The sequence below is a fragment of the Rattus norvegicus genome, chromosome 20, assembly GCF_036323735.1.
Source record: "Rattus norvegicus strain BN/NHsdMcwi chromosome 20, GRCr8, whole genome shotgun sequence".
Lineage (NCBI taxonomy): Eukaryota > Metazoa > Chordata > Mammalia > Rodentia > Muridae > Rattus > Rattus norvegicus.
In genome coordinates this window covers 25,060,137-25,087,500 of record NC_086038.1, presented here as the reverse complement: position 1 = coordinate 25,087,500, position 27,364 = coordinate 25,060,137, and the positions used below count along the sequence as shown (strand labels likewise).

General features: G+C 42.8%; 1 protein-coding gene across 9 annotated transcripts in view; it reads left to right on the top strand.

The window, feature by feature from the left end:
- The window catches only part of Ctnna3 (catenin alpha 3), a 1,585,684-nt gene that overhangs the window by 111,199 nt on the left and 1,447,121 nt on the right, over positions 1-27,364 (top strand). For all 9 annotated transcript variants that reach the window (XR_010060727.1, NM_001426985.1, XM_039099277.2 and 6 more), the window contains exon 3: positions 5,301-5,493. Coding sequence is in view for 8 of the 9 variants with exons in the window: in NM_001426985.1 (NP_001413914.1) it covers positions 5,301-5,493 (193 nt within the window). In the remaining variant the exon portion in view is untranslated. The remainder of the gene's footprint in view (positions 1-5,300; positions 5,494-27,364) is intronic.

Genomic DNA, 27,364 nt, shown 5'->3' with positions numbered 1-27,364 from the left:
CACCTGGTTTACCCCTCCCTGTCTTTCCTGGTGGAAATCTGTGAGTCCTCAGGGGCTCTTTTTGGAAGACCCACCTCATCTCAGCCACTTGTTTGCATCTCTGTAGAGCCTCCGCTGTGCTTCCAGAAGGGTCAGCAGGTCACTCTTCCCGCAGCAGCCCAGCCGCTTGCTTGCTTCCCTCTACCTTGGAGCTCACTCCCGTTTTATTCCCTAAATCCTCACAGTACCGTTTTCAGCACACTATGCGCTCAATAAATGTTTGTTGCTTTGAAATGAACCGAACGAAGTTTCTGGTTGATTTTGGGAGACTGCTGGATGTTACTTTAGAGGCACACAAAGGATCCTAGGAAGGATCGGCCTTCCTTAGTACCTTTGCTAAGTTGGCCCGGATTGGCTTTAGAAGGAAGTAAAGATAGACAGAGTTGTCCATAGTTTGAAGAACGGCTGCTGGCTCCAAGTCCAGGGAGACTTTTGACAGATCACAGTTCTACTTTTCTCACAACTTCCTCCTTTCTACTTTTATAACCTCTTTCTAACCCCCCCAAAAGTTTAAGCCAATTAACATGGCTTAAATGTCTTGTATCTTATTTCATAAATTTAAATGAACAGAAAGGAACAAAAGTAGCCCTGAAACTCCTGAAAGCTCCTGGAGGAAGGTTAAAGATTCAAAGTATTCTAGCTCATAAACAGGAAAAGAGATAGCTGTTAACATGGCCTTTTCATGCCACAGCGATAGCAGGGTGTGAAGAAAAATAATTAAGAGTTCGATTGGGAAAGAACACGAATACAGAATATAAATGTGTTACCCAAGTTGGCTTTCAAAAACTTTCCACAGACCAACTGTCAAGGAGCCAGGAGCCAAAGCAATTGTTACACCCCAAACAAGATTAAACTACAAGCTCCTACCATATTCTGCAGGGCTCCTACTGTGTGCTAGGGTAGCAGTATAGGGAAGAGCAAAGGGCTGATCGGCTAAGCAGACCAATTTAATTTTCAGCATCTTTAGAACATACAGAGACATACATCTTAATTAGGGTCCAGGGCACTGTGGGTTGTGCAAGAAGACATTCCAGTATACCTGATGTAGGAAACACTACACAGACTGTATCTTTGAGCTCTAATATTCAACATATAATGATTGTATACAGTTTAAGATCCACTTGGTTATATGAAAGATTAGACTTTCATAATTAATCTATATACACAAAACACACACACACACACACACACACACACACACACACACACACAACCCCCACCCCCACCCCCACACGCACATTTTGAGTCCGGGTCTTGCTATGTTGCCAGGCAGGCCTTGAACTTAAGCTTCTCCAGGCTCAGGCTCTCAAGCCACTGTGCCAGACCTGGTTTATTATTATTATTTAGGAGCATATACTAATTGTACAAGATGATTGTATAAGATAGTGGGTTTAGCTGGGTGTGGTGGCACACACCTTTTGTCCCAGCACTTAGGAGGCAGAGGCAGATTTCTATCTACACGAGTTCAAAGCCAGCTGGTCTACATAGCAAGTTCTAGGACAGCCAGAGCTACACAAAAGAAACCCTATCTCAAACTGAAACCAAAACCAAACCAACCAAACAAAAAACACCCCCCCCCCAAACAATCTACCCTTCAAAACAAAACAAAACAAAACAACAAACCTCTAAGACAATGGACTTAATTATGGCATGCCAGTACATCTATGTAATGTACATTCCCTCATCTTTGATGGCGTTATTGTTATAGCAAAGCACAGTGTTACAAACTAAAAGAAAGCGAACAAACCCAAGCTCGCTCAATATAGCTGCAAGCCTAGAGATTCCCCATATTTAAAAATTCCCTAAAATTCCTAACAAGAGGTAAGAGGGAAGGTTGTGTGCATCAGTGGCAAAATATCAAGGTGATAAAATATACTGGATTCTGTAGGAATCATTTCTGCTGCAGGTTCAAACCCAAGTCTCTTTATAGAAATAGCTCTTTGCACTGTAAAGAAAAACGAAGAGACAAGGGACCATTCAACAGAATGCGCTGAAGTTAATTTTACTGATCGCTGGTAATTCTGTCAGAGATGGGAGACCGTCTCAAATAACACGTGCACCTCCTCAGTGAGGCACATCTGCTGGTGAGTCACTGCCATTGATGGGAGGAAGCAACAGCCTTCAGGTGAACTGAGGTGAAAAAGTTCAGCTGCTTCCTCTTTCCAGACAGGATGGCCAACCCTATTTACTTTCTGAGACACGAGGAATCATTAGAAATGTCGCCTAACCTTAGCCAAAGTCAAATAACTACATTGGGGTGCTCTGAGAGATGATTTAGGTTCACACTGCTCACAGGAAGGAACAGCTTACAAGTGCGGTTGGATTTTTTTTTTTTTTAAAGAAGAAGCATAACGTTCTTATACAATGTTCTTGTTTGCATTTTTCTTTTACTTCTCTGGCATTTACTGGGGAGAACAAAGCATTTCCAGGATGCTCATTTTAATCTCAAAGGTTAGGGTATCTCGTGGAAGCTTTTGGCGCCTGAAGGAGTAAAACAGTAGCGGAGGCGTGGTGGGAAGCAATGTGAGCCGTGCACTTAAAACACGGAGAGAAGGAACCTTGTAGACAATGATGCTCTTTCTTCGGTTTAAACCGCAGTTTTACGATGGGCGTTATAATTCGCCTTCCTCTAGACAAGTCCCCTTTCGTTCTGTAAATAGAGGTATTGCCTTTTGGTGTTTGCGAAAGCCCCTGTGGTATGTGAGGCTCTACCCCATCTTCCTGTGATACGGTTTAGCCACTGGGAAAGCATTTCACGTGCTGTGAACATCCTATGTCTCTCAGCTGGGAGCAAGATAAGGTTGGGTTCAAAGAAAGCACCTCTGGCAGAGATCGTGGTGACTAAGTTTTTTGTATTCTTATTGTGCATAGGCTAGAAAATATTCATGAATGCATTAAAAATAAAAACAACCCTGGATCTCAGTCAGCCAATTCATAGTCTTACTGCTTAATGTGATTTCCTTACTCCTCCGCACTCCCTCCCTCATTATTTGATCATTCCATTTAGATTTCTTTCACTTCTGTATATGTTTTTATTTTATTTTATTTCTGCTTACACTCCAGGTTTTATTCCCCTCCAGGTCTACCCTCCAACTGTTCCACATCCCATATCTCCCCACCCCCTTATTTCTGTATATACTTTAAGAAGCTCCTACAGCGGCAGGTTTCCATAAGCTCTGTTAAATGGCTCCGACTGTTAGCAGTTCCTCCCTGTATCCCCTTTACTCCTCTCTCCTCCCTTTCCCTGTTTAATTCTCCAGCTCCACGCTCCCCTGTATGTCCATAACCATCCAGTCCTCCTTCCTGGGGAGGTCCCCTGCTTCCCCCAAGCCCTTACATGATACTTTGCCTCTGTAGCTACACGACTGGAAGCACACTTATCAAATGCTGAGAAGCTAACATCTGCCTGTGAGCAAAACACAACATTTGTCTTTTGAGGTCCGAGTTATCCCACTCAGGATGACTTTTTTTCTAGTTCCAACCATTTACCTGCAAATTTCACTAAAACAAAACAAAACAAAACAAACAAAACAACCAACCCCCCAAAAGTTTTATTTATTCCTTGAGAATTTTACATCATGACCCCTAATCCCACTCTTTCCCCCGTTTCTCCATATCCACCCTCCACTCCCCCAAGAAGACCAACCAACAAACAAAACCAAGCAGATCTCATGAAAGTTGCAGTGTGTCACAGTGTGCCCCACAGTACACCCTTTTGCCCAAAACAACTTTTCTTCCAAATGTTCACTGCAGCGCGTCACGGGTCTGGTTCAAGGCCTCTGGCTTCTGCTACTCTCTCGACACTGGATCCTCACTGGGACTCCTCTCAGATATCCTGCTCTTGCCCTGTGTCATGGAGATCTCGCAGTTTGGTTTCAGAGAACTAGCTCTTTCATGGGCTCCATCGGTTTCGTTTGTGTACACATTGTGGAAAGGTTCCATCCAGTTAATCAAGATAGCCAGCATCTCACTGCCTTACCACCGGAAGAGCCCATTTCAGTAGGAGCCCCAGGCCTTCTCATTCACACACTGGATACAAGCTACTTTTCTGCTTTATAAAAGTCTTATCCAAAATCTTCTGCTGGAACCCAGGGTTTCATTAAAACTAGAAGCAATGGATATTTTTCATAAAATAATCATATGAGCTTTTGTTTCTACATCTCTCTCTCCCCCTTTTAAACTGAGAATTTCACGCATGCATATAACGTGTTTGGATCAAATCTGCCCCCCCCCCACACCCCGTTCCCTCCTCTCCACTTCCTCCCTTATGCTCCCACTACTTTCCCTCCTTGCTTCATGTGTTTTCCTAAAAACTCACCCAGTACACTTGGTGATGCCTATCCACAAACGGGGGTAGGGCTGTGTACTGAGAGTATGGGTCTCACGACCTGAATTTCTGAAGAAAACACTCTTTTTCCCACCAGTCAGTCACTTGCTAACAGCTCCTCCACTAGGGCTGCAACTTGGTGAACCCCCTCCCCACCCATGCTGGGATTTTGTCTAACTTGATCTTGTACAGCTGTGTGTGCAGCCACGGCTGCTATAAGTTCATGTGTGCACTGGCCTGTCATACCCAGCAAACAATGTTTCTTGGCAGATGTCCGTGCTTTCTGTCTCCTATAATCTTTCTATCCCTTCTTGTGTGGTGATCCCCGAGCCTATGTTGTGGACAATGGCCTTGAACACCTTACCACTGCTGACTCCTGATATCTTCCTACCTTCGCCCTCCAAGTGCTGGTGTCACAGTTGTGTGTCTTCACGACACCTGGTATGAGCTGTACAGGGCTTGAACTAAGGGCCTCATGCATGCCAGTCGAGCACTCTAACCACTGAGACACACCAGCAGTGCCCTTTCCCCCATTTTTCACTTCTTTATTAAGCATCTCTACTTTTTTCCCATACGAAGTGTCTGACACATCCATGGTCCTCTCAGGCCTTCACCCAGTAGTAAAACTTGATGAGATTTTTTTTTTTTTGCTCTTTTTTTCAGAGCTGGGGACCAAACCCAGGGCCTTGCGCTTCCTAGGCAAGCACTCTACCACTGAGCTAAATCCCCAACCCCACTTGATGAGATTTAATAAGTGACTCCCCCTTCCAGTCTTCAGTTGGGATTGGAGTGGCTTGTCCTTGAAGGGCTCCTGGGGACATAACAATGGTCTCTGGAATGAGTCTCGTTACTGACACATGATTCTGTCTCAAGACTGGGTTCTCCTTACAATGTGTTTAATAAGTCCTTTATGTTTTTTTCCCCCAATCTTTAGGTTACTACCCTTGTGAATTGTCCGCAGAATCCGTCCAACAGGAAGAAAGGACGTTCAAAGAGAGCCAGAGTTCTCCTAGCTTCTGTGGAGGAAGCAACTTGGAATTTGTTAGACAAGGGGGAGATGATCGCTAAGGAAGCCACGGTTTTAAAGGAAGATCTCGAAGCTGCACTCCAGGAAGTCCGAAAAGAGAGTGAGTATTTAGCTCCAGGTCAGGAACGAACTGCTCATCCTTAAGGGCTGCTGGTTATTGCAGTAGATCTGCGAGTGTTTTGCTTTGTGGGCTTGAGTTTATGAGTCTTGCACACAGCTGTGAGCAGCAAGCTGTGGGGGGGCAGAGGGGCTCATTGAGCAGCTCCAAGGTGGAGCCCCAGTCCTGACTGTTCTCTGGTTACTGAGTCTCTTCGTACAGCTCCTTACCTCCAGCTCTCCCCAGTAAACAGAGAGAGGCTTAACGAAGTGGACGATGTCTTTGCCCATACGCTATGAATTATGAAGTTCTCTGTAAGCAGTTAGGAGACACTTCCTCTCTGATGGCCTCAGAAATAAAGGTTTTACTTTTCAGTGTTTGGAAGCGTAACTTTACTGAGTGTGTGTGTGTGTGTGTGTGTGTGTGTGTGTGTGTGTGAGCTTTTGTGTAAACCACACATAACCATGCTGTGCTGTGCTCATGTTTATAATAAAAACATACATTCTGCCTTTTGATATTTTTACTATGATAACACAACAGTCAATTTTTACCCCCGAAGAAAAACAGGTTATTTAAAAGAAGGTTTAAAAACCTTACTTCATGCCCAGACCCGGTGAGAGAGAGACCCAACCGCCTGGTCAGGTGGGCACTCCTGAGGCTGCAGAGCAGAAGAGACCACCAACTCTGCTCACCCCTGCCCACATCCCTGGCCCAAGAGGAAACTGTATAAGGCCTCTGGGCTCCCGTGGGGGAGGGCCCAGGAGCGGCAGGACCCCTGCCTGAGACACCGCCGGACCCTGAAGGAAACAGACCGGATAAACAGTTCTCTGCACCCAAATCCCGTGGGAGGGAGAGCTAAACCTTCAGAGAGGCAGACAAGCCTGGGAAACCAGAAGAGACTGCTCCCTGCACACACATCTCGGACGCCAGAGGAAAAAGCCAAAGATCATCTGGAACCCTGGTGCACTGAAGCTCCCGGAAGGGGCGGCACAGGTCTTCCTGGTTGCTGCCGCTGCAGAGAGCCCGTGGGCAGCACCCCACGAGCGAACTTGAGCCTCAGGACCACAGGTAAGACCAAATTTTCTGCTGCAAGAAAGCTGCCTGGTGAACTCAAGACACAGGCCCACAGGAACAGCTGAAGACCTGTAGAGAGGAAAAACCACACGCCGGAAAGCAGAACACTCTGTCCCCATAACTGACTGAAAGAGAGGAAAACAGGTCTACAGCACTCCTGACACACAGGCTTATAGGACAGTCTAGCCACTGTCAGAAATAGCAGAACAAAGTAACACTAGAGATAATCTGATGGCGAGAGGCAAGCGCAGGAACCCAAGCAACAGAAACCAAGACTACATGGCACCATCGGAGCCCAATTCTCCCATCAAAACAAACATGGAATATCCAAACACACCAGAAAAGCAAGATCTATTTTCAAAATCATATTTGATCATGATGCTGGAGGACTTCAAGAAAGACATGAAGAACTCCCTTAGAGAACAAGTAGAAGCCTACAGAGAGGAATCGCAAAAATGCCTGAAAGAATCGCAAAAATCCCTGAAAGAATTCCAGGAAAACATAAATAAACAAGTAGAAGCCCATAGAGAGGAGACACAAAAATCCCTGAAAGAATTCCAGGAAAACATAAATAAACAAGTAGAAGCCCATAGAGAGGAGACACAAAAATCCCTGAAAGAATTCCAGGAAAACATAAATAAACAAGTAGAAGCCCATAGAGAGGAGACACAAAAATCCCTGAAAGAATTCCAGGAAAACACAATCAAACAGTTGAAGGAATTAAAAATGGAAATAGAAGCAATCAAGAAAGAACACATGGAAACAACCCTGGATATAGAAAACCAAAAGAAGAGACAAGGAGCTGTAGATACAAGCTTCACCAACAGAATACAAGAGATGGAAGAGAGAATCTCGGGAGCAGAAGATTCCATAGAAATCATTGACTCAACTAATGTAAAGCGGAAAAAGCTACTGGTCCAAAACATACAGGAAATCCAGGACTCAATGAGAAGATCAAACCTAAGGATAATAGGTATAGAAGAGAGTGAAGACTCCCAGCTCAAAGGACCAGTAAATATCTTCAACAAAATCATAGAAGAAAACTTCCCTAACCTAAAAAAAGAGATACCCATAGACATACAAGAAGCCTACAGAACTCCAAATAGATTGGACCAGAAAAGAAACACCTCCCGTCACATAATTGTCAAAACACCAAATGCACAAAATAAAGAAAGAATATTAAAAGCAGTAAGGGAAAAAGGTCAAGTAACATATAAAGGGAGACCTATCAGAATCACACCAGACTTCTCGCCAGAAACTATGAAGGCCAGAAGATCCTGGACTGATGTCATACAGACCCTAAGAGAACACAAATGCCAGCCCAGGTTACTGTATCCAGCAAAACTCTCAATTAACATTGATGGAGAAACCAAGATATTCCATGACAAAACCAAATTTACACAATATCTTTCTACAAATCCAGCCCTACAAAGGATAATAAAGGGTAAAGCCCAACATAAGGAGGCAAGCTATACCCTAGAAGAAGCAAGAAACTAATCGTCTTGGCAACAAAACAAAGAGAATGAAAGCACACAAACATAACCTCACATCCAAATATGAATATAAAGGGAAGCAATAATCACTATTCCTTAATATCTCTCAATATCAATGGCCTCAACTCCCCAATAAAAAGACATAGATTAACAAACTGGATATGCAACGAGGACCCTGCATTCTGCTGCCTACAGGAAACACACCTCAGAGACAAAGACAGACACTACCTCAGAGTGAAAGGCTGGAAAACAACTTTCCAAGCAAATGGTCAGAAGAAGCAAGCTGGAGTAGCCATTCTAATATCAAATAAAATCAATTTCCAACTAAAAGTCATCAAAAAAGATAAGGAAGGACACTTCATATTCATCAAAGGAAAAATCCACCAAGATGAACTCTCAATCCTAAATATCTATGCCCCAAATACAAGGGCACCTACATACGTAAAAGAAACCTTACTAAAGCTCAAAACACACATTGCACCTCACACAATAATAGTGGGAGATTTCAACACACCACTCTCATCAATGGACAGATCATGGAAACAGAAATTAAACAGTGATGTCGACAGACTAAGAGAAGTCATGAACCAAATGGACTTAACGGATATTTATAGAACATTCTATCCTAAAGCAAAAGGATATACCTTCTTCTCAGCTCCTCATGGTACTTTCTCCAAAATTGACCATATAATTGGTCAAAAAACGGGCCTCAACAGGTACAGAAAGATAGAAATAATCCCATGCGTGCTATCGGACCACCACGGCCTAAAACTGGTCTTCAATAACAATAAGGGAAGAATGCCCACATATACGTGGAAATTGAACAATGCTCTACTCAATGATAACCTGGTCAAGGAAGAAATAAAGAAAGAAATTAAAAACTTTTTAGAATTTAATGAAAATGAAGATACAACATACCCAAACTTATGGGACACAATGAAAGCTGTGCTAAGAGGAAAACTCATAGTGCTGAGTGCCTGCAGAAAGAAACAGGAAAGAGCATATGTCAGCAGCTTGACAGCACACCTAAAAGCTCTAGAACAAAAAGAAGCAAATACACCCAGGAGGAGTAGAAGGCAGGAAACAATCAAACTCAGAGCTGAAATCAACCAAGTAGAAACAAAAAGGACCATAGAAAGAATCAACAGAACCAAAAGTTGGTTCTTTGAGAAAATCAACAAGATAGATAAACCCTTAGCCCGACTAACGAGAGGACACAGAGAGTGCGTCCAAATTAACAAAATCAGAAATGAAAAGGGAGACATAACTACAGATTCAGAGGAAATTCAAAAAATCATCAGATCTTACTATAAAAACCTATATTCAACAAAACTTGAAAATCTTCAGGAAATGGACAATTTCCTAGACAGATACCAGGTATCGAAGTTAAATCAGGAACAGATAAACCAGTTAAACAACCCCATAACTCCTAAGGAAATAGAAGCAGTCATTAAAGGTCTCCCAACCAAAAAGAGCCCAGGTCCAGACGGGTTTAGTGCAGAATTCTATCAAACCTTCATAGAAGACCTCATACCAATATTATCCAAACTATTCCACAAAATTGAAACAGATGGAGCACTACCGAATTCCTTCTACGAAGCCACAATTACTCTTATACCTAAACCACACAAAGACCCAACAAAGAAAGAGAACTTCAGACCAATTTCCCTTATGAATATCGATGCAAAAATACTCAATAAAATTCTGGCAAACCGAATCCAAGAGCACATCAAAACAATCATCCACCATGATCAAGTAGGCTTCATCCCAGGCATGCAGGGATGGTTTAATATACGGAAAACCATCAACATGATCCATTATATAAACAAACTGAAAGAACAAAACCACATGATCATTTCATTAGATGCTGAGAAAGCATTTGACAAAATTCAACACCCCTTCATGATAAAAGTCCTGGAAAGAATAGGAATTCAAGGCCCATACCTAAACATAGTAAAAGCCATATACAGCAAACCAGTTGCTAACATTAAACTAAATGGAGAGAAACTTGAAGCAATCCCACTAAAATCAGGGACTAGACAAGGCTGCCCACTCTCTCCCTACTTATTCAATATAGTTCTTGAAGTTCTAGCCAGAGCAATCAGACAACAAAAGGAGATCAAGGGGATACAGATCGGAAAAGAAGAGGTCAAAATATCACTATTTGCAGATGACATGATAGTATATTTAAGTGATCCCAAAAGTTCCACCAGAGAACTACTAAAGGTGATAAACAACTTCAGCAAAGTGGCTGGGTATAAAATTAACTCAAATAAATCAGTTGCCTTCCTCTACACAAAAGAGAAACAAGCCGAGAAAGAAATTAGGGAAACGACACCCTTCATAATAGACCCAAATAATATAAAGTACCTCGGTGTGACTTTAACCAAGCAAGTAAAAGATCTGTACAATAAGAACTTCAAGACACTGAGGAAAGAAATTGAAGAAGACCTCAGAAGATGGAAAGATCTCCCATGCTCATGGATTGGCAGGATTAATATAGTAAAAATGGCCATTTTACCAAAAGCAATCTACAGATTCAATGCAATCCCCATCAAAATACCAATCCAATTCTTCAAAGAGTTAGACAGAACAATTTGCAAATTCATCTGGAATAACAAAAAACCCAGGATAGCTAAAGCTATCCTCAACAATAAAAGGACTTCAGGGGGAATCACTATCCCTGAACTCAAGCAGTATTACAGAGAAATAGTGATAAAAACTGCATGGTATTGGTACAGAGACAGACAGATAGACCAATGGAATAGAATTGAAGACCCAGAAATGAACCCACACACCTATGGTCACTTGATTTTTGACAAAGGAGCCAAAACCATCCAATGGAAAAAAGATAGCATTTTCAGCAAATGGTGCTGGTTCAACTGGAGGGCAACATGTAGAAGAATGCAGATCGATCCATGCTTATCACCCTGTACAAAGCTTAAGTCCAAGTGGATCAAGGACCTCCACATCAAACCAGACACACTCAAACTAATAGAAGAAAAACTAGGGAAGCATCTGGAACACATAGGCACTGGAAAAAATTTCCTGAACAAAACACCAATGGCTTATGCTCTAAGATCAAGAATCGACAAATGGGATCTCATGAAACTGCAAAGCTTCTGTAAGGCAAAGGACACTGTGGTTAGGACAAAACGGCAACCAACCGATTGGGAAAAGATCTTTACCAATCCTACAACAGATAGAGGCCTTATATCCAAAATATACAAAGAACTCAAGAAGTTAGACCGCAGGGAAACAAATAACCCTATTAAAAAATGGGGTTCAGAGCTAAACAAAGAATTCAAAGCTGAGGAATGCCGAATGGCTGAGAAACACCTAAAGAAATGTTCAACATCTTTAGTCATAAGGGAAATGCAAATCAAAACAACCCTGAGATTTCACCTCACACCAGTGAGAATGGCTAAGATCAAAAACTCAGGTGACAGCAGATGCTGGCGAGGATGTGGAGAAAGAGGAACACTCCTCCATTGTTGGTGGGATTGCAGACTGGTACAATCATTCTGGAAATCAGTCTGGAGGTTCCTCAGAAAATTGGACATTGAACTGCCTGAGGATCCAGCTATACCTCTCTTGGGCATATACCCAAAAGATGCCTCAACATATAAAAGAGACACGTGCTCCACTATGTTCGTCGCAGCCTTATTTATAATAGCCAGAAGCTGGAAAGAACCCAGATGCCCTTCAACAGAGGAATGGATACAGAAAATGTGGTACATCTACACAATGGAATATTACTCAGCTATCAAAAACAACGAGTTTATGAAATTCGTAGGCAAATGGATGGAACTGGAAAATATCATCCTGAGTGAGCTAACCCAATCACAGAAAGACATACATGGTATGCACTCATTGATAAGTGGCTATTAGCCCAAATGCTTGAATTACCCTAGATCCCTAGAACAAACGAAACTCAAGACGGATGATCAAAATGTGAATGCTTCACTCCTTCTTTAAATGAGGAAAAAGAATACCCTTGGCAGGGAAGGGAGAGGCAAAGATTAAAACAGAGACTGAAGGAACACCCATTCAGAGCCTGCCCCACATGTGGCCCATACATATACAGCCACCCAACTAGACAAGATGGATGAAGCAAAGAAGTGCAGGCTGACAGGAGCCGGATGTAGATCGCTCCTGAGAGACACAGCCAGAATACAGCAAATACAGAGGCGAATGCCAGCAGCAAACCACTGAACTGAGAATAGGTCCCCTGTTGAAGGAATCAGAGAAAGAACTGGAAGAGCTTGAAGGTGCTCGAGACCCCAAAAGTACAACAATGCCAAGCAACCAGAGCTTCCAGGGACTAAGCCACTACCTAAAGACTATACATGGACTGATCCTGGACTCTGACCCCATAGGTAGCAATGAATATCCTAGTAAGAGCACCAGTGTAAGGGGAAGCCCTGGGTCCTGCTAAGACTGAACCCCCAGTGAACTAGTCTATGGGGGGAGGGCGGCAATGGCGGGAGGGTTGGGAGGGGAACACCCATAAGGAAGGGGAGGGGGGAGGGGGATGTTTGCCCGGAAACTGGGAAAGGGAATAACACTCGAAATGTATATAAGAAATACTCAAGTTAAAAAAAAAAAAAACAAAAAAACCTTACTTCATGGCAATGGGGGTGCATTCACTCAGTCGTTCTCACCTATGCAGGCAAACTTGGAGGTTGATGCTGGGGTGTCTCCCTGTTGCTTTCCTGTCCCTTCCTTCCTTCCTTCCTTCCTTCCTTCCTTCCTTCCTTCCTTCCTTCCTTCCTTCCTACTTGTCTGTCTGTCCGTCCATCCATCCATCCATCCACCCATTCACCCATCTGTTGATCTATCTGTGGTGGTTTGAATAGGAATGGCCCCTTAGACTCATGTATTTGAATAGGGAGTGGCACAATTAAGCAGTGTGGCCTTGTTGGACTTGGAGTAGGTGTGGCTTTTCTGGAAAGGGAGGTCTTTAATGTCTCAGATGCTCAAGCCATGTCCAGTGTGGCACACAGTCTCTTCCTGCTGCCTGAAGATCAAGATGTAGAACTCTCAGCTTCTTCTGCAGCACCGTGTCTGCCTGCATGCTACCATGGTTCCTGTCATGATGGTGATGGACTGAACCTCTGAACCTGTAAGCCAGCTCCAATTAAATGTTTTTCTTTATACAAGTTGCCTTGGTCATGGTGTCTCTTCACAGCAATAGTCTGTCTATCTGTCTGTCCATCAATCTATCTATCTATTTATCTATTGACAGGGTCTCTCACTGAATCTGGGTCTCACAGAAATCTCACAGTTTGGCTGGCTGCCTACCTACCATCAAACCCATGGGAATTGCTTGTCTCAGCTCTGTGTAACCAGAGCTAGGGTTATAGATGTGCATGGCCACACCCAGTGTGCTTTTGTTTATGTTTGATGTGGGTACTAGGGATCTGAACTCAGGTCCTCATGTTTGCTCAGGAACCACTATATCTGCAGAGCCATCTCCTAGTCCTGCAAGATACCTTTAAAAGAATTATTTGATGGTTTTATGCCTCTCACCTTGTTGCAACTTTTTGTGGAGTGCAAATAAAGTTGAATTTTCTTGTTCAGCTTCATACAAAATGTCTGATATTTTCAAATGTTTTTCTCTCCTAAACCCTAGTACAACTTTAAGAGAATCAGGAAGAGGCAGGCACTCAGCACTTAGGAGTCCATGGCTGAACGATGGCAAATTCTTAGCCAGTCCTAGTCTTTCTCTGTCTCTCTGTCTCTCTGTCTCTCTGTCTCTCTGTCTCTGTCTCTGTCTCTGTCTCTGTCTCTCTCTCTCTCTCTCTGTGTGTGTGTGTGTGTGTGTGTGTGTGTGACAGTATTTCCTAACCAATATAAGCATACTGGCCACAGTCAACTTTAGTCCAAATATATGATGCAGGGGATTATGCTTAATTTTGTAATTTTTGCCTTCATACCTCTTAAAGTTAATTCTGTTGTGTAGACGCTGTGCATGGTGTTATGGGATCCATGTTGCAAAGTGGTTTCTAGTGCATGAATGTGCCTCTCGCCTCACGGTTTTACCCCTAGTCCCCTTTGATGGCAGAATAGCCAAACAGGCACTCGCTCAGGAAGGTTTCTTCTTGTGATATTACACAACCCTATCATATAATCGAGCTCCAGCTTTGCACGCCTCCCTTTTTGGCACTTGGTGCCCTTTGATCCCCATCTTTTCTCTCACCTTCTCACCATGTCCTGGTAATCACCATATTTGAATTTTCTCTAGTTTTTCCTTTGAAAATTATTATCTTTATGAATTATTATTGTATGTGCATGTGGAATGTGAGCATGTGTGTGTGTGTGTGTGTGCATGCGCATGTGCGTGTGCACGTGGCATATGTGTGAAACTCACGAGGACAGCTTTTGGGGCTTGGTTCTTGCCTTCCGCAGTGGGGTCTGGGACCTTAACTCAGGCCCAGGTTTGTAGGACAACCCATTTTTACCTGCTGAGCCATCTCAATGGAGCTCTTTCTGAGGCTGGCCCACTTGACTTAGCACAGTGTCCTCCATTTTTAGGTAGCAGCAAATGGCTTTTCTTTTAAAGCAAAGACTAATCACAGACATATATTTCACTTTCTTTATCCATCCATCTATCGGTAAAGGAGAAATTCTCAGAGACGTCTGGGTTCTAGGCTCATGCAGTAAGTTACTCATGATTTTGTATTCACACATGAAACACACACATGAACACGCATGCACGCATACACATACGTACATACACATGCAGACATACACACAAACACACACACATACACATGCACACACATACATGCATGTACACACACACACACGCACACACATGCACATAGGCACACGTGTCCTGTGTGGTGCACACAGCAGATACACTTATCAAAGTGCCTTACTCTAATCCCTTTGGCAGTGGAAGGGAACCACTCCCACTTTAGTGTGGGAGGAATGCATTGGTAGCTCCTGGTGTGCAAGGAATGCTTCCTGCATGGAAAGCAGGGAGCCACAGTGAGATCATTGTACCCCAAGCTTGGAAGGAATGTTAGCTCAGTGGTGGAGCCCAAACAACCCAAGAATGCATTCTGATCAAATTGACTTTGTGTGACACTGGAGACATTGTAAATAGTCTCTGCTCTCTTTTATTAAAGGGCCTTTGTCCAGTGGCACGTGAAGGGCTAATGACAAGCAACCAAGCCATGTGAGATATCTGGGAAGGCAGCAGAAGGATTGGACGTGGAGGGCAGCTTTATTGACGTAGTTACTGACTTATTTTCAAGAAGGCCTCTGAGAGCATTTCATAAAAATTCCAACAGATACTTAGCATAATTTCAGCCTTCTATATGAGATTCTGCCCTTCTCTGTTGTACCATCTCTAGTGGCTTTACTTATGAGCCAAATGTGATAAAAAATGCGAACATTTGTGCTCCCCAAGGAACGTGTCTGCAGAAGGTGAGACGTGGCAGTGCAAAGGAGTAGATAATAAAAGGAGAGTGGAGCATGGCCAGAGGGCAGAGATCCAGCAAGAGGGCCCATGCAGGACAGGATGCTCACAGTTATTTGTGACTCTGCAGTTCACCAAGTACCAGGATATCTGGACACAAGCAAAAATTTAAATCTGAGATTCCATTCAAATAGTTTTAGGTTAATTGCAAAACTACACACATATTATCCAAGAATGCTTAAATATATAGATTGCATGTTTTTTCCTCTTTGTCAGGGACCTGATAAACACCAAATAATGGGCTAGTAATACGGATCCAGGAAGAAGAGATACATATTCTTCTTTTTAAAATAATTTTATTTTTCTTGGATATTTTATATATTTACATTTCACATGTTACCCCCTTTCCCCCTTCTTCCATACCCCTTCCCTCTGCTTCTATGAAGATGGTCCCACTTCCAGCTACCTCAACACACTGGCACTCCCCTACATTGGGGAAGCAAGTGTTCACAGGACCAAGGCCCCTCTTCCCACTGATGTTGGACAATGCCATCCTCTGCTACATATACGGCTGGAGCCATGGGTCCCTCCATGTGTCTCTTTGGTTGGTAGTTTAGTCCCTGGGAGCTCTGGTGGGGTTTGGTGGGTTGATACTGTTGTTTTTCCTATGGTGTTGCAAATCTCTTCAGCTTCTTCAGTCTTTTCTCTAACTCCTCCATTGGGGTCCCCTTGTTCAGTCCAATGGTTAGCTGCAATCATCCTCATCTGTATCAGTAGGGCTCTGGCAGAGCCTCTCAGGAGACACCCATATCTGGCTCCTGTCAGCAAGCACTTCTTGGCATCAGCAACAGTGACTGAGTTTGGTAGCTGCATATGGGCTGGATCCCCAGGTGGGGCAGTCTCTGGATGACCTTTTCTTTAGTCCCTGCTCCACTCTTTGCCACTGTATTTCTTCCTGTGAGTATTTTGTTCTCCCTTCTAAGAAGGACTGAATCATTCACATTTTGGTCTTCCTTCTTCTTGACCTTCATATGGTCTGTGAATTGTCGAAGAAACTATTTTTTACCCTCTGGACCCCATGATGTCCTCTGAGGAGCTGGAAATCAGTCTTATTGCCACCTCTTTGAAGTTCCTGGACTTTACTCTATCACATTTTAAGAATCATTTTCTTTCTTTTAGCAATGCTAACAGGATCTACTTGGATTTGGTCTTCCTGGTGTTTATCCTATTAGAAGTTTCCAGCACTTTCAATACCACCTGTGTCCTAGTGTCTGTGGACATTGGGAGCATGATGGGTCCCCTGGAACTGCAGCTACAGATGTTGTGAACTGCCGTGTAGATGGTGGGAATCAAACCCAGTTCTCTGCAAGAGTGAAAGCGTTTTCACCAGTGAACCATCTCTCTAGCTCCTATGCATTGTATAGGAGTCATTTAGCACTAGATACTCTTCTCAGTTACCCATTCTAAAAGCGGTACTTTTTCCTGCTGTACAGAAACATAGAATGATACACAACATATTGTTTCATCTGTGATAACCTGCGATAACTCACTTTGCTTGAGAGGCCCATCGGCAGCATGCATTGTCTTAAAGGCCAATAGAAAACAGAGATCCTGTTTGTTTTCACTAATGATCCGGGTGCAGTAGAGGAAACGGTTGAAATTGTCCACATAAGACCACAGCTCTCTACCACAAAGGGGCTAAGTATGAGAGACCCCCAGCAAAACAGATTTAAGTCACTCCAAATTCCACTTCCTGGTGTGGTAACAGTTTGGTGAAGTTTTCACAGTAACGGAACAAAGTCATAAATCAAGGCACTTTTGTCAAAGACGCTGGTAGAGACACAGGCAGATGCTTAAAGTGAAGCAGGGAAAGGCTTGCTGTCGGCCTGACTGATGGCATGCTGAGCTCTTTGGTTAGGGGAGAGTAGGGTCTTCTGAGTGAATACATTTCAGAAAGGTTCACCCTATAGCCAGCAGGACATTGGGTCAGAGAGAGGTGGGAAAGGATGGATAATAACAGGCTAAAGATAGCCAAGATGGATCCCAATGACAGTGCTGGACCTGCCATGTTCCAACCTTTTCACGGTCTTTGCTGTTCTAATAGTTATCCAGCCTTGCAGAAGTAAACCCTTATGGGTTTACTATAAGAAGGGAGCCAATGGGTGCTGGCCTCTAATTGATAGAAAAAATGGTCTATGCATAGTCTGTCTTTTCCAGAGATTTATGTACACATGACCCTTTGAGACATCTGTTAAAAACCTTGTCGCAAGCAAAGATCTGCTCAATAACCCAGGTTTGCATAAGAGAACGAGACAAAACTGCTGGTGTATTTTAGTGGATAGATGGTCAGTAAACAAGCATGGGGAGTTGTTTTTCTAATTCATAAAGGATGAGTTCTTTAACCTATAAACATCCAAAAGTAGTATTAATTAGGATAAAATAGTTTTCTTATGCAAATGTTAACTTACTTATTGCAACAATAGCATCTTACAATAAAATAAATATAAAAGAATTGGTTTCTTTCCTTTTGGTTTTTAACATAATATTTTTTATTGATCATTTGGAAAGTTCACAAAATATGCCTGTGATCCCCTTCACTTCCTAGTCCTCCCTGGTCCACTCCTAACCCTTATGACCCACCCCAAAACATAAGAATAATAAAAAAGGAGAGAGAGAGAGAGAGAGAGAGAGAGAGAGAGAGAGAGAGAGAGAGAGAGAATATGAGAATCAGGTCCAGTTTGTGTTGTCTATCTACTCACTGGAGCATGGTCAAACAGCTAATAGACATCCCCTTAAAGAAAACGGAGTCCTTCCCCACCTGCACGCCCGCCAGAAGCCATCACCTGTGATGGACTACATTTCAGCATCCTTACGCATTTAAGAGTTCTCTTCACTGGCCTTCCTGTCTAGACTGTTTCTTTTTGGGGGGAGTGTTGGGGCAAGGGAGAGAGGTTGTCACAGAATTCTTTGTCTCTCAAAGAATTGGTTTCTTAGTGCAGAGGAAGTAGCTAAGCTGAGATCAAGGGTGTTCAGGGAAAGAGGAAGGTTCAGGTCTCTGGTATATGTCCACACAAGCCAGAACGTCAGCTTAGATGGAGCACAGTGCCAACAGTGCCTCCCTCTGCAAATACCTCAGTGTGGATTGTCTGGGGCTGGAATGTGCAGCCACCTCTGGCGTTCTTGGTAGCTGTGCCCACCAGGCAGCAACTGCACACAAGGCTTTGTGGATGCGCGAGATGGGAGGGGCCTGCAAACTATCAGCCATCCCACTTCCCATCTATTTTTACTTGTGGGCATCCACCAAAAGTCAGCGCAACCAGTTGGAGGGACGCTAGATTAGTAAAGCGCTTTTGAATTCGTCAAGGGCCCTCTGTGCCCTAAATATAGATGGTGGCATCTTACATTACAAGAAGTGCTTCGCGATCCAGGACACTCATGCGGGAGCCTCCCAGAAGCAAGTGTGTACAACTCTGGCCTGCAGCAGCCCATCCATTGTGCCATGGTGCATGGCTCTCGGCTATTTCTGGCAGACCCTGCCTTGCGGTAGAGATCGAGAGATTGATGCCTTGGGAAGAAATCCATATTATTCGAATGTACATACTCTGGGCTAGCGAAAGGGCTTAGCAGGTAAAGGGGCTTGCTATCAAGCCTGATGGCATGAGTTCGACTCTTGGGACCCAAAAGACAGAAGGAGAGACTCGACTCCCAAAAGTCACCCTCTGACTTCCACAGGCATGCCGTAGCATGGAGATGCTCAGACACTCACACAAATTCAATAAATAAATAAAACGTAATAAAAACAAAAACACATTCTTCGTATTTCTTGTGTACAAGATACAAGTATTCAGGTTATATTATCTTTAGAAACTAACAGGCATTTTTAATGAATTCAAAGTATTTATATGTTTGTGGTATATATTTCAATACATTTATAAATGTAAGATATAAATTTTTATACCCAGCATCTCAGGCACAGATCTATTTTTTTTCAGTCAGGAACATTCAGAACCCTGCTCATTATTAATATTTGAAAACGCTCACTTAGCTGTCCCCTCTAGTTATCTTCCTGTGCTGCTCCGTGCTAGATGTTATTTTATCCAGCCAACTGCACCCTGGTTTGTTTCCTGTCCATTCTTCTTTCCATATTTCATTCATTATTCATCTCCATGATCTCTAAAACATCAGGTCTCTGGATCGATTTCCCACCAGGAATTAGAAATCCAGTCTTGCCATCATCCACAGCAGTGAGATAAAAATGATTACTTCTAGAAATGTGAGAATGGTACCTTGAAGGCTTACAGTCTTCTCATGAGTATACAGGGACACATGCTTCACCTACAAAGGTTGTTAAATTCCCAATGTGGGTCTCTTGAAATGTTCCCTATTGACTTTCCGGTTATTCAATGCATGTTTAAATATGATGATGATGATGATGATGATGATGATGATGTGATGGTGATGGTGATGGTGATGGTGATGGTGATGATGATGATGACAATGACAGTGATGGTGGTGATGATGGTGGTGGTGGTGGTGATGATGATAATGATGACGATGACAATGATGGTTATGATGGTGGTGATGATGATGGTAATGGTGATGATGATGATGACAATGACAGTGATGGTGATGATGGTGGTGGTGGTGGTGATAACGGCGGTGATGATGATGATGTGAGTATGAGTGTTTCACCTGCGTGTATGTGTATGAGTCCATGAAAGCCAGAAGAGGGCACTGGATCCTCTGGGCAGGAGTTACAGTTGTGAGCCACCATGTTGGTGCTAGAAATCACACCCTTAGATCCTCTGATGAGCAGCCAGTGCTCTTAATCACTGAGTGAGTTTTTTTCTCCAGCACCTCAACACATTTTTATTTTTCAGTAAGAATGATCCTTTTTCATTGGGGGTTAGATGCCCTGTCAGAAGATCAGAACATTAAAAACAAAACAAAACAAAACAAAAAAACCCCACAGACTTTTAGACTCTTCCTGGACAATATGGGCCTGCCAGTCCCTAGGCCTCCCAGTGCTCCTCCGTGTCCACTCTTACATGTCTGGTGCAGCTCCAACCCCCATCCGGGTGTGTAGTCTGCCCTGCTGAGCACAGGGGCCACTCCATCAGGTTTAGAGGGTCTTTTGTTTTTAAGACAGTCAAAATGTGTAGCCTTATTCAGTGCCAGCTCCCAGCAGCCCCTGGGCAGCTAGGACTGGGGTTTGACCTCATGTGGCCAACGAATGCCAGAGCCCCATGTACTATTATTAGCGGGTATCGGGTCTCTCCACCTTAGGCCTGTACATCTGCCTCAAGCCAAGAGAGACCCTGTACTGTAGCTGGGTACAAAGTGCAAAAAACAGCTTTTCCTCCATGTGTTAAAAAATACAGATGAAACCAGAGCCTGGAGATCCACACCCTTCCTGCTCATCCGATGGTTCTGGCCCTTAGGATCTTGTTCCCTCCCCAACTCCTGCAGGTGGAGGCTGCATGTTAGGGGCCTGGGAATGGCCAGATGTATCCTGTCTTCCAACAGGACCAAGGGCAGGCAGGAGAGACATGAGCTCTCTTACTGAAGGTAGCATTTATTTTAAAGTCAACCCATGCTTTAAATATGTAAATAGTGTCTTAATGAACTTGAGATTAAAAAAAAAAAGAACCACTGGTGTCCATTCTGTGTCACCTATATTTAAAACACTTGAAATTCAACTCTATTTAATACTCATTTTTAAAGAAAAGTAACAGGTGGGATTTGGTGAACTGTTCCTAAGTAACTGGACGGCTCCATCGACCCTGCTCAACAACGTTTCAGAAAGGGGTTTGGTAAAATGTCTGGCATTTACTGCCAGTTCCTTGTAGAATATGTCTTGGTTTGAAGGCAACAGCTGATGCCTGAATTAGTACCCTTTATTGATGGATACGGATGGATATTGAAATTGCATACATTGAACTGTTGTTGCATCTCTGGTGTTTTATGTAAACGTTAATTCACAAATACAACAGTCGTCCCACTAAACACTGCGATCCAGTGCATTTCACAGTTCACACTCACCTTGGAATGTATTCTTATGCTCATGTGCAGTGTTCTATAGCTGGCAGAGTGTTTATGGAAACAGTTACATTGAGGACTGATGAGCTTATTAGCTACACTGCGTGTAAACCACTAGTTGTTGGAAAACACTCAACATGGCTTCCCTTAGCATCCACTTGAAATCTCTACAACAGGCTTTCCTCACATTGCATTAGACTTCTCAGCAAGCTAGTCTGTGTCACTTGCTGTGAGGTGTGCCGGCATGTGGGAAGTACTTAAGATGTACGTGTGCAGTCTTCCTACCGATGGCCCCTCAAGATGCTGGGTCTGTCACAGACAGATGGACTGATCTGAGGAATAACAGCACTGCCAGTTTTGAAAGTCTGAGAGATCCTGTAGGCAACCCACCATTTACTTTGATGTGTAAGTCAAAGATAAGAACAAAGAGTTAATGCATGCTAACTGATCTGCAAGTGGCGGGTCCTAGAAATGAAAGTGTGACCTGAATCTCAGCTTGTAAAGGAGCCTGTAATCAAAGTGGGATTCACGCACTGGGTATGACTGTGCTCTCCTTTAGGGAGAGGGGAGGTACCACTCTCCAGTCATTTCATAAGGTGTTGGTGTAATGCTGACAGTGATCTGAGATGGCTTAGTGCGACAGCATGATCACGGCGACTCTTGTAAACATTTAATTGAGGCTGACTTATTGTTCACTGTAGGAAGGATGGCAGCACACAGGCAGACATGGTCCCTGAGGGGTACCTGAGAGAGCTCTACATCCAGATTGGTAGGGAACAGGAAACAACTGAGATACACTTCCTCCAACATCAGCACATCTACTCCAACAAGAACATACCTCCGGACAGTGCCATTCCCTATGAGCCAGTGTGTGTGTGTGTGTGTGTGTGTGTGTGTGTGTGTGTGTGTGTGTGTGTGTAGGCATTTTCACCACATAAACTAAAACTTATACAACATGGACCTGAACATCATGGATCGTTGCACATTCTAGTATAAAAGAGTACATTAAGCAGTTGGCAGTTTCTCAGGGTCATTATTTGTCCTTGTCAATGTTCTATTGCTGTGAAAAGACACCATGACCAAGGCAACTCTTATGAATGAAAGCATTTAGTTGAGGGCTTGCTTATAGTTTCAGAGGCTTAGTCCATTATCATCATGGTAGGGTGCATGGTGACAGGCAGGCAGGTGCTGGAGGAGTGGCTGAGAGCTACAACCTGATCACTGAGAGCATATATATATATATATATATATATATATATATATATATGTATATATATGTATGTATATATATATAACGAACTGGGCTTGGCATGGGCTTTTGAAACCTCAAGGCCCACCCTCATTGATATTCTCTCTTCAACAAGACCCCAACTCCTAACCCTTCTAATCCTATCAAAGAGTTCTCTGGTGACTAAGCATTCAAATATATGAATATATTTATATATAAATAGAATATAAATATATAAATGTATTATAAATATAAATAAAAAATATTATAAATATATATTATATAAATAAATATATATAAAACCCTTTAGGGCTACTCTTATTCAAACCAGCACAGTATTCTAGTTCCATGCCTGTTACTGTGACAAATAAGCAAAATAAAACACAATGTAGGGAAGAAAGCGTACTTGTCTTATGATGCTAGGCTATGGTCTCCTATTCTGGGGAGGTCAAGGTAGGGATTTAATGCACCATATCAGAGTCAAGAGCAGAGAGGATAAACAATGGATTGATGATTACTTGCTTTCTCCTGTCTTGTATAGTTCAGGGCCCAGTTTAGGGAATAGTGCTGCCCACAGTGAGCTGGATCAGCCAACAACCAAGACAGTTCCCCACAGACATTCCCATAGGCCAATCTGCTCTAGATAATTCCTCATTAAGATTCTCTTCCCAGATAATTCTAGGTTGTGTCCAGGTATAAAATCCTAAGAATTTCTATCCTTAACTATCCTCATTTCTTCAGTTTCAAAGAAAAAAATACATTTTTAATTCTTTGAAATTAATCTGGAGCCTAGCTTTTCTTTTCTCTTGAAAGACCTATTCTTTTGCTGCGTGCTCCTTCCTCTTCTCTTTCACTGTTTCTTTTCTTTGCAGGTGTTAGCCTCCCTCTACCTGATGATTGCCAAGTACTCACTGAAAAATTCCATGTCCTGTTTTCCTGTTCTCCTCTAAAACTCGCAATCCCATTTTTCCTCGATTGTTCTGGTGCACGGATGATTTGTTGTTTAATATAATTACTCGGGCACACTTTAAAGTCTCTTCTACTCCCCGGTTACATTTGTTTGCCATGTTGGAACTGTCCCCACCTTCTCTGTAGGGCATTACCCGTTATGTTCTCCACCTCCGCTCTAACTTTCCTCATTGGCTTCTCCCTGTTATTCCCTTGTATTTTTCCTCAGCATTAGTTTTAGGAATGCTCTGTCTCAGTTTCTTGAGGAGCTCCTTCATTCCCATGGATCTAATTATAGCTACAATGCTGACAATGTTTAGCTCACAGAAGGCTCTATGACCAAGTTCCGATGCTTTTCTGTGGGTTCTTTCTGGTGCTCACCATAAGTGCTAAAACCCACTACGTCTTTCACAATGAGTGGAGACACACACTGTGGTCAACAACACAGCTCTAACCATTTACTACAGTGTGACTGGTCTTTCGGTGTCACCCGAAGCACATATTATTCAGAAACCAAACTCTCATACTCCCTCTCGAGTCTTTTAAAAACTCTTACGTTTTTACCATCACCCGATCTGAGCTGTTGTCACGTTTGACAGAGTTGGTTCTTTTCTCTCTTCTAAAATACTGTTTCCTTGACTAAGAAAGCACCACACAGTCCCCAATCCTGTTACGCCTTTGGCTTCATGTCATCTTCTCTTTCTGTTGTTCATCCCTTTTCTGACTTGTCATTCTGGGTGGAGGAGAAGCTGTGCCATTCATGAGATGAAAAACCAAGTGTGACATCACACTTACATGACGACAGATGTTAGGAAATTGTTAAGTAAGGCAGTAACAAGGCTGGTCCTTGCTGTAGGCAAATTCATTTCCTACTAACGTGTGGAAGAATTTCCACAGCATTACTCTGATTCTGATTTATAACTCACAGTACCATGTTAGCAATTAAGTATTTAATACCGTGAGGCCCATCGAGGGTCGATCTCTGTGGTGGACACAGGTGTTAGCCCTCACCATCCTGTGAACTCACACTCATCATCACACTCTGTCCTATAGGTGAGGAGACTCAGTTTCTAAGTTTCAGGAACCGAAGTATCCAGTTATGTCACAAGCACAGTCAAGAGCAGAGAGAAATAGATGGATCCTTGGTGGCTTCTTATGTTCATCTAGCTTTCTTCTATCTCACACTATGAAATGGTGCCGCCCAAACTGAACATGAGTCTTCCTACACCAACTAATGGTCTTGACAATAATCCATGGACATACGCACGCTGGCAGCCAGATCCAGGCAGTTCCTCAACTGAAACCCTCCTCCCAGGTAATCCCGGGCTGTGTTGCACTGACAGTTAAAGCTAACCAGTGAGTCCACGAGTGCGATGGCTATGCCATGTCAAGAAAACACTGTTTCTTAACACTTTTCTCTAACTCTTACATTTTTTTCCTACCTCTTCTTCTGGAACATTCTCTGTACCTTGGATGGAGTGATGTAGATACCCTGTTTGGGACTGAGCACCCCACAGGTTCTTCTCCTCCACACTTTGAACAATCATGAGTCTCTGCATTCATGGTTGCTTGCTGCATTAATGATTAATTTTTGAACATTTATTTTTATTTTGAGGCAGAATTGTGCTATGCAGTGTAGACAGCCCATGGACTTATTCTGACAATCTTCTTTTTTTTTATGTGTCATAGAATCCCTTTTCTAGAGAAATATATAGATTGGTAATTCATACGATAATATAGTATAATACATTATAATATAATACTATATAATACAAGACATCTACTATTTTATGTTTCTTTACATAGACGACTGTTTTAATCCTTGATAATTAAATTAGCCAGCATTACAAAGTTAATATTCCTTTAATGTGATCTTCTACCTTAGTTTTCTGAGTGCTGGGATCACAGGCGTACAACATAGCAATGGTACCTTAATTTTTTGTAAGTGCTGGCAAATGTGCCAATCAATAATATTAAATATTGTATATATGACTTGCATTAGTTTCTTTATTGGATGGTGATATGCTAATTACAAGTTATACCTGACCCCAGAGGAGGGTAGGCAGATGTTTGGAACCAGAGTTGTATCCTTTAGAAACAGGACACCGGCCTCTAATAGCTTGGAGTTCACAGTCATTGGCTACTAATATTGATACCCTCTACTCTATTGGAAAGTATAATTCCTAGGTATAATATAGTTTAATCCTATGGATTCTTTTATACATTTGCTCATGTGCTGTACTAAATTTAGCTGAGGATAACAATAAAGTTAACGATATCTCAATGGTTAGAAGTTACCAAGCTCTATTGATTCCTATATTCTACTGTTACTTAGGGGTCTGCATTTGCGAGGCATTAACAGAAACAACATCGTTTTGTTTATGTTTTGATGCTTGTTTCTAATCACCTACATGGTGGACAATTCTCAATAGTTTTGATTCCTTTGGTGAGAGCTTTAGGTATTACATACCCCAAGGAGACGTTTATTGTTCAGAGCTACAATGCTTTCAAGGTCTCCCGATGACCTTGATGTTCAGGCAGTGATAAATTGGGACATAGTTTCCTGGGAGTAGAGGAAAGGGGAAAGACCCAATAAAAAATAATACTCAGAGTCAGACATAAAATTGTTTAGAGGGGTCACTTTGTATGTGTGCGATTTGAACAGAAAAGGAACCGTAAGCCTTTCCTGAGAAGAGGGACTGATAAGGCTTGAGGTAAATGGACGAGACAACATTCCACAGTTTCTGCACTCTCACCCTCCCAGGATCAGGCTATAAGACAGATCATGTTCAACTTTCCCATTTTATATACTAGAGTGCATGCGAATTCCCTGGAATAAATATCTCAGAACTCTCAGAAGTCAGGCAGAAGCATTTAAGAGCAAAACAGACAAAGAAGGAGCATTACATTATGGACTACAGAAAGTCCTGTGTTAGATAAGGAATTCTAATGTCAGATTTCTCCCTCCCTCCCTCTGTTCCTCCTTCCCTTCCTCCCTCCCTTCCTCCCGTTCTTTGACCTTCCCTTTTCTGGACAGTTAATATACTAGTAAACTAAATGTTTATTGTACTCTGATTTCATCAATAAGCAAAAGTTCTGATCCTTTGCCTTTTGAAGATTAAGGAAACAGAACTTAATTCTAGGGTATTCCATGAGAGTAATTGTGGGAGATGAATAGTTGAAGAAGTCACAAATCTTTAAATTCATGAGTATAAGAGAGACCAGGATAGGTGTCTCAGTTAGGGTTTAACTGCTGTGAACATGGCATCCAGGCAGGCATGGTGCAGGAGGAGCTGAGAGTTCTACATTCTCATCTGAAGGCTGCTAGCAGAATACTCACTTCCAGGCAGCTAGGATGAGGATCTTACAGCCCACACCCACAGTGACACACCTACTCCAACAAGGCCACACCTCCTAATAGCGCCACTCCCTAAGCGGAGCATATACAAACCATCACAATAGGGGATGGTCAGAATGGGGGCGATCTCACTGATGATTGTTTCAGATGTTGAACTTAATTTCGATGCATAAATACTTCAGAGGAAAGCACGCATACCATCAACCAATGGTAGAAAGGAGCAGTTCCTGGGCTTCTTGCTACTTTTATTCCAGCATCATTAGGAAAACCTTCAATGCTCCCAGCCTACCCTCAGAGGAAGTCCT